The sequence below is a fragment of the Elephantulus edwardii genome, unplaced genomic scaffold (genome assembly GCF_000299155.1).
Source record: "Elephantulus edwardii isolate Elephantulus edwardi_28Jun2011 unplaced genomic scaffold, EleEdw1.0 scaffold00212, whole genome shotgun sequence".
Lineage (NCBI taxonomy): Eukaryota > Metazoa > Chordata > Mammalia > Macroscelidea > Macroscelididae > Elephantulus > Elephantulus edwardii.
The window spans coordinates 4,387,939-4,396,365 of NW_006399962.1; the positions used below are offsets into that span (position 1 = coordinate 4,387,939).

At 43.8% G+C, this 8,427-nt stretch overlaps 1 protein-coding gene across 1 annotated transcript; it reads right to left on the minus strand.

The window, feature by feature from the left end:
- Positions 1-5,130: 5,130 nt before the first annotated feature.
- RPS26 (ribosomal protein S26) lies at positions 5,131-8,043 on the minus strand. Its single transcript, XM_006897640.1, has 4 exons — positions 8,021-8,043; positions 7,610-7,787; positions 5,806-5,936; positions 5,131-5,229 (listed from the first exon to the last, which is right to left on the minus strand). The coding sequence occupies exons 1-4, from the start codon at positions 8,021-8,023 to the stop codon at positions 5,194-5,196; spliced, it is 348 nt and encodes a 115-aa protein (XP_006897702.1). The 5' UTR covers positions 8,024-8,043; the 3' UTR covers positions 5,131-5,193.
- Between the last annotated feature and the right edge of the window lie 384 nt (positions 8,044-8,427).

Here is an 8,427-nt window from a genome sequence, read left to right on the forward strand (position 1 = left end):
TCAGAATTAAGGTTGCATAGAGAAGTGTACTCGGGGTGGGGGGTGGGGGGAAAGGGATGTGGGAATTGTATACTAATGAAGGAATTTTTTTTTCTTTTTCTCTTCGGAGGGGGGAGCGAGCTGGTGGGGAGGGGTGGGCAGGGATAAAAGTGCTGCAATGAATGAATGGAAATTCAAAACCTCTGTAAATGTCTATTAAAATTAATTATAATTTTAAAAAATGAGCAGAGGAATGCAAAGATGTGGGGGGAAAGCGAATCTACCTTAATGTAGACTGAGTAAAGCTTTCACCCTTAGTTGTGCCCTCAGGTTTCTTCCCAGTTTGAGCAGATAGCTCTTTAGTTCTGTGAATGAGTACTCGAAGATATCCTATACCACCAATAAGCCTCTTGCCCAAAGGCAGTCAGTTTTCTTGCTCTGTGAGCTGCAAAGTTCCCCAAATTGTCTCCTGGTTATGCTGATCCCATTTCTCTGCAGCCATTTCTTAGTGTCTCTAGCTACTTGTTCTCAGAAAGAGCTCCCCCTCTGCCTTCTGGGTCAAGGAGGTTTTCAGCACAAGGGGACTGGACCAAAAATATATACTCTGAATATCTCGGTGAGAGGCAGTATCAGTCTCAGCCTTTGGACAAGATCAGCGATAAGCCAGACTTGTGAAAAGTGGAAAAGTATGGTGCTGGATAAGTCTTGAACATACTGTCAAGAAAACAAATGTCTGTCTCAGAGAAGGTGAAACCAAGTTTCTCCTTGGAGGCTAGGATTTTGAAGCTCCATCTTACATACTTGGGCACATGACATCATGTTTGGAAGGAAAGAGGGCTAGAGCAGGAAAGGAAGACCCCAGATGAGATGGATTCATACAGTAAGTGGGGTTACGTACGAGGGACAGGTGTGTCAGTCAGTAAGACTAGCCCAGGACAGGGCAGGCTTCAGAGCTGTTGTGCATAGGATCACAATGAGTCTCAGGTGACTTGACAGCACATAACGTGATAGATCAAAACTTAAGAAAACTAACACATTATGCTGAGTAAAATATCTCAGTTGCAAAAGGACAAATACTGCATGGTGCCACTGCTGTAAAATGGGACTGATATCAGGGTTGGGGTAACACTGAGAAAAGCGGAATAAATTGTTTATACTGCACTGAAACAGATGAGAGAATAATTTAAAAACGATGTATGATATTATGGTTGTCACAAGAGTCCACAATTAAGGTTGCATAGTGGAATGTACTTGGGACGGTGGGAGGGGTGCGGGGGGATTGTGTACCAAGGAGGGAGTTTTACTTTTCAGAGAGGAGCGAACGGGGGGGGGGGGAGGGGGTGGCTGGGCAGGGAGAGAAGTGAAGCAATGAATGAATGGAAATCCAAAATCTCTGTAAATGTTCATTAAAATTACTAAAATTTAAAAAAATGAAAAAAAAAAAACCCCTAATACTGAATAAGAAAAACCACAACTCTCTCCCCTCAAGGAAACCATCCAGCAAGAGAATTAGTTCTACCATGATTAAGTTTTAAAGGCTTGATTTTTATAAACTTGAGTTTGTATCCATCTTCTTTCTTTTCATTCTCTCTAGATAAGAGGTCAGAAGTAGCAATGCTCCATCATCTTTGGTTTTAAACGTCTCATTGATATGTAAATGACACAATAAGCGCCATTTAACCTTCTTCAATGGGTTCTTCCATTACTTTATAACATTTATGAAGTTGCTTGCTCACAATTTATTTTTATTCCTAATGTAGTACTAAAAAAAATTATTTCGCAGGGGGAAAAAAGGCACTCTTGATTCGGCTTCTCATGTGTCATGAAACCTCTCCTCTGGGATTGGCTTTTTTTTAAAAAATATTATTTTTGTGTGCGTGTACCGTCAAATCAGATCTGACTGGTACAGGAGGAGATTGTCCCTCCTTCCCCGGCAGAGCATCTGTTGGATTTGAACCGTTCGCTTCTGGGGTTGTAGTTGCAGCTCCTTGCCACTAGGCCACCAGAGCTCCCCTGGGATTGGCTTTTAAGTCGTGTTGTCTGTGGCTCATAGCAGCCCTGTGTACAATAGGGCTGGATTTTGTCCTATCTTTAGACAGTCTCATTAATGCCAACACACTCAACCCCAGTTACAGTCAACCCACCTCATTCAGGGTCTTTCTCTCCTGGTACCCTTGGAAGGATCCCTCTTAGCTTTCCAAGCATGATGTTCTTCTCTAAGGACTGGTCCCTCCTGGCCAAGTGCCCAAAGTATGAGACAAAGCTTCAACATCCTTGCTTGCAAGGAGAAATCTAGTTTCACCCTTTCCACAAATTCGAGAAGCTTGTTCTCTTGGTGGTTCATGGTAGGTTCACTAGTCTTCTCCACAAAGCATTGTTTCTTCTGTCATCCTTAGTCCTTGTCCAGCTTTCTGATGTATACCAAGTAATTGTGAAGACCACACCAGGATCTGGCACTTTAGTCTCTATACTGATGTCATTGCTCTTTAGCATTTTGGAGAAGTCCCGGACAATGCATTTTTGTCTTTTGATTTCCTGACTGCGGTGCCAGGAATGACTGCTGAGCGGGGCCAAGCTGAAATTAACTTCAGCCTCTTCTCCATCAACTGGCCCAGTGAAGAGAATTTATCTTGATGTTGAGCTTCAATCCACATTGATGACTATAGTCCTTGACTTTCTTCAGCCAACACTTCAATTAGTCCTCAGTTTAATATGCAAAAGCTTTTGTGTGAATCACAATTGTAGCCAAGTTTAAGAATGGGAGTACCAGAAATGGTGATCATGCTCATGCAAAACCTATACGTGAAGGGAGCTCTGGTGGCCTACTGGCAAGAAGCTGCACTGCACACCCAAAGGCATATGGTTCAAATCCACTAGATGCTCAGCTGGACAGGCAATCTCCTCCTGTGCCCATAGGATCCGACTTGACCGTACATAGTTAAAAATTAAAACAAAAACAACAAACCCAACCTCCATGTGGATCAGGAAGCAGTCCTTCAGACAGAGCAAGTAAATATTGCACAGTTCAATAATAGGAAAAGGGTATGCATCCTCTTTGTAGCTTTAAACTGTACAGGAAACAGACCATTCTGGAGAAGGGACTTCTTGTGTCAAGATTGATCAACTTGCATGATGCAGATACCACCTTTATGCCTAGTAGAATGGCAAAAACCAGCTCCCTTATTTAGGTTTGCAGGGTCTCATGTCATCTGCATAGCCTCACACAATCCATCTCATCAAAGGTCTTCTTCCTCTCTTGTGCTCTTCCACCCTCCCAAGCATCATGTCCCTCTCCAAGGACTTGTCCCTCTTTGTAACATGCCCAAAGTATGTTAAAAGGAGCTTCAGAATCCTTGCCTCGAAGGAGCACACTGGTTTCACCCTCTCCAGGAGGACTAGTTTGTTCTCCTAGTGATCCATGGATGGTCTAGTCAGTACTTTACTCCAGCTCCACAGCTCAAAGACTTATTGTTCAGCTTTCTAATGCATAGCATGTAATTGGTAAGACCATGGCTTGGATCAGGCACACCTTAGTAATGATAAGAGCACTAATATAAAGAGCTAAGATACAGTTTAACACATAAAAGATAACCTTCAAGAGCAGTAACAAGAGATGAAAAGTTCAGGACGCAGCACGAGGGCAAGGCTGCCAGACGGGCGAACGCCACTGCCAAACGCCACTGCCAAACGCGGCGAGAGGGACCTGGAAGAGACCAGGGAAGAACAGCCAGCCACCTACTGCGGAACTCCAGAGGAGCGAAGACTGTGAGACCCCAGAGAAACGAAGACTACCAGACACTGTGTGACCCCCCTGCAACCCACACCTGTGTGACCCTTAACACACAGGGTGCTGCTGCATAAACCCCCAGCAGCGCCCAAGCCCCGTCCCCACCTCTTGGTGAGTGTCCAACCCCTGCGCTCCTTGCCCCTTAGTCCCTTGCTTTCCTCCCCTTCCCCCACCCCCCTTGCAGCTCCACAACCACACATCTCAACCCCCACCACAGCCCTGTGATCTCAGGGCACCACCTTGGATCCAGACATCACCCGGAACTAACCTGGCAGGAGCAAGGTTGCAACACCCTCATGATACATCCTCAAGGATATGAACATGTACGGCTAAGCACAATCAATAAGAGTGCATCTAAATTCCAAAATCAATCTCCATAATAGTCTATGTGTTTCCTACTGCCAAAGGGGCCCCTTAGAGTAGTGAGAGATCTTCACCCTGAAACCCAGTGTCCCTCTTCAGCAGGAAGTAGCTAAGAGAATACGCCATCCCCTTTTCCTTATGAGTCAAGGTGAAGTCTCTCTCAGGGAGGAGTGATAGGGAATGGCAAGGGACGACACACTGACAAAGGAGATTAATCACAACTGGCTTTGACAAGCACTGTGGCAATTGGACAATTAAAACAGACATTTGGATGGGGGGGGAAGAACTGGGGAGGAGGGTGGAGAGAATGGTGCAATGAAGGAGTGAAAGCCCAGAATCCCTGAGTGTTCATTGAAACTAAAAAAATTTAATAATATTAAAAAAAAAAAAGATGAAAAGTTCAAAGTATTTTCATCATCAGATGGCTATGTAACGTGATGTCAGGCCTGAACTCAGAAATACAGTAAGGATGACAGAATTGATGCCTTTGAACTGTGGTTTTGGTGAAGAGTACTTCCAAAAGAAACAATGTCTTGATGAAGGTACAGCCAAAGTCCTCCTTGGAGACAAAGATGAAGCAACTTCCTCACATATCTTGGGGTTAAGTGATGCTAGGAGGCTCTTTGTCAAGCAAGATTTTGCTTGGAAAGGTGGATAGTCAGACAAAAGAGGAAGAGGCAGAACCAGATGGACTGATAGCGTGGCAATGGGCTGTCTCCTCCCATGCTGTAAGGATCAGCTAAGTTTGGTTTCTACTCCTGAGAAATGGCCTAGTATACTCTCAGTCATTTTACTAGAACCAATTATTAGAAAACGGGAGTTCCACTTCAATCTGAAATAGTCTCTCTTCCTATGCTATCCTCTGTGGGTAGTACTTTCACAGACAAAATCAGCCGGCATCAATCCATTTCCAAATACATTTTTTAGGTCATGGTCAAGCCTAACTGTGAATTTCTACACCCCTAAAAATACCACCCAACACGACAGACACATCAATAATAAAGTGTAATTTCCATTTTATTTTCAGACGAGTTTTTTCTTCAGCCTTTTAAGGAATCAAATCCTTACATAGGCTTTGGTGGTGGTCGTGGGGCAGCACCCTGAAAGATAAAGTATTGAAAGAGTAAATAAAAAATGATGGGCATAAGACTGCTCCACCCCACTCTCTTCAGCACAATCTATTTGGGTCACAGAAAGCTGGTTGACTTGGATAAAAACTTTAATCACAGAGGAGCTCTGGTGGCCTACTGGCAAGATGCTGCACTGCAATCCCAGAGGTATGCAGTTCAAATCCACCAGATGCTCTGCTGAAAAAGGAAGGGCAATCTCCTCCTGTACCAGTCAGATCTGATTTGATGGTACACGCACACAAAAATAATAAAAAAAAAGGATAAAAAAACCCTTTAATCACCCCAAGTGAAAAACAGAAATGCTGGTGTCATCTACTTGTCCATTAATGGTAAAGCCAATATGGCACCCAGAGTTACTCCCCAGAAGAATGTAGCAATCTACTTCTGTGTAGATCATATTGCCTAGGAAATCCTGAGGTAGTTCAACTCTGTCCCATCAGGTTCCTTGTTAAAATCTGCAATTTTCCTGCACATTTCATATTCAGTTTTGGTCTCAACTTCTCAAACCATCACCCCCCTCTGGATATTCCATTTTAAGATACTCACTGCAGGTCTAAATCTAGGTGGAGGTGTCCGGTCCTTTCGGGCTTCACGAGAACGGTTCCTCACGACCTTGCTGTGAATGGCACAACTCACACAGTAGTGCAGTTTCACATAGAGCTTTGGAAGCACATAGGCTGGCGTAGGGTGGGGAAAAAGAAACCACAGCAAATCAGCTATTTATATAATAGCACATACTCTTTTATTTTTTTGTCATCATTAAAAGCAAAATCCACATTTCAAATTGAACCCAAAATTCCAGTTCCTTCCAGTGGCACAGGATCGAGGGAGGGTGGTCAATCTTCCCATGCAATTTACTCCCTCTGAAAACCAGATGGAGAGTTAGCTATGTGTCACTAGTGACTCAATGGGAAGCTTAGCATTCATTTCAATTGTTAAATAATTTTTACACTAACTCACTAACCATCATTACATTGTCCCAAAACTCATCCTTGTCTATGAAATTAGAAGCCCTCCACTCAAATTCCATCTCCTATACTGGAAACCAAGGAGCTCTGGCTTGGCTCCCAGTTCGAATGCACCAAAACACAGGACTAAGACAGGCAGGGTTTTTTTATGTGAAAAGATTTACAATAATGGAAACCGGACAAAGGCTGTCCAGAATCAACTAGGTTTCACTTTGTTAAGCACTGGGGCAGTAACACAAGCCTTGGCTTGAACCATGTCTTGGTCTCACAATGTGCAGACAAGGGGGGGAGGGGGAGTGCTGATTATTTGTTCCATAAGAAACACAGCCTGAGAAACAGTATAATGGCAAACAATGAATGCTGGCAAGGTTGTGAAGAACCTAGAACCCTTGTTCACTGTTGGTGGGAGTGTAAAATGATGCAACCACTGTGGAAGGCGGTGTGATGCTTTCTCAAAAAGTTGCAAATAGAGATACCATTTGACCCAGCAATTCCACTACTGGGAATATACCCTAAGGAGACCATAAGTGACATCCAAGCAGATATATGAACACCCATGTTTATTGTGGATTTGTTCACAATAGCAATGAGTTGGAAACAAACTAAGTGCCCATCAAAAAACAAATGGATAGAGAAGTTGTGGTATATTCGCACAATGGAATACTACACTGCACTCACTGAAAAACCAGGAACTCATGCATTATTTTTAAAAACGGGTGACTCTGGAGGACCTTATGCTGAATTAAGTATCTCAGTCACAAAAGGACAAATACTGCATGGTGCCACTGTTGTAAAACAGGACTGCCCTTGGGGTTGGGGAGAGACTGAGAAAAGAAGGGTTCAATAATTTATACTGCAATGAAACAGAAGAGGGAGAAAACTGTTTAAAAGAGATATGTAATTGTGTAATTTTGTCATGACAGGAGTCTAGAGCGAAGGCTACATGGTAGAGTGGACCTGGGGGAGGGTTTGTAAAACAACGGAAGAATTTTACTTTTCCAAGAGGGTAATGGACTGGGGGTGGGGGAGGGTTGGGAAGGGAGAAAAGTGCAACAATGAATAAACGGAAATAAACAAAAAAAAAACCCAACCCAAAACAGTATAATGTAGTGGTCATGGGATCAAAACTGACCCTAAAGCACGTAAGACAAAAAAACCGTAACTTGAATCTCAGCAGTGACACTAAGCTCTATTTCAAGGATTAACTCTTTCCATGACTCTTAAAATATGTAACCAAACGACAAACCAAAAACGCAGACATTTTCTACTACCACAGCAGATTACTATACAAGAGCACTTAAGAAGCATGCCAAATCGAGTCAGAACTGGGAGCTAGCCCAGGCTTGGGTGACAGTTAAGCACTAGGCTCCCTGTGAGCTTACCGTCGAAAACACTCGCTTCGGAAATGTCCCTGACAGCAGCTGCCTCTACTATATTTCGAATTACGAACTTCTTAATTGCCTTGTCTTTGGGCACGCACCGGGCGCAGTTCGTGCAGCGAATAGGCTGCACGTGGCCGCGGCCCTTTTTGGCACGACCGTTGTTTCTCCTTTTCTTCGTCTGTGGGAAAAGAATTGTTGATGAGAACAGTGTACAATTTCGGCTCATTTCGAGCCAGCAACACAATTCAGACCTTCTGTTCCTCCAAACCCAGAAATGTATCTACAATCTGCCCATTCCAGTCCTGAGGTTCCCACAGCTCGAGAATTTTATTTCGGTTACTACCCAGACACCCCCTCCTTCGCCCATTCACCACGCGCCATCAGAACTCACAACTCAGCAGCAGTACTCACCATGTTGGAAGCGAGGATCCGAGAGAAGAAGACTCTCTACGCTCGTCCCTTTTATATGTAGTTCAGATCCCTCCGCCCACACAGGAAGTATACTTTAGGCTCGATACCAACAGTTACACCCCACTTTACTGAATTGTCTTTGTTACTCAGTATTTTTCACTGAAATATAGCTGGAAAGACGTTTAGAGAACTTATGTATCCGTAGAAAAATGTACCTTTGGGACTATTTAACAGACTAGCGGAAGGTTATGGTATAGCGTTATCCCAGTATACATTGCGAAGCCTTGCCCCGGATGTAATTCTTGACCTTCTCGGAAGTCCCTAGAAAAAGTTCTCGCTGTTAGCGGCCAAGGGGCTTGAGTGTCTGGTGGGAGTTGTAGTGCGAAACTGAGAAAGCACGATCGCAA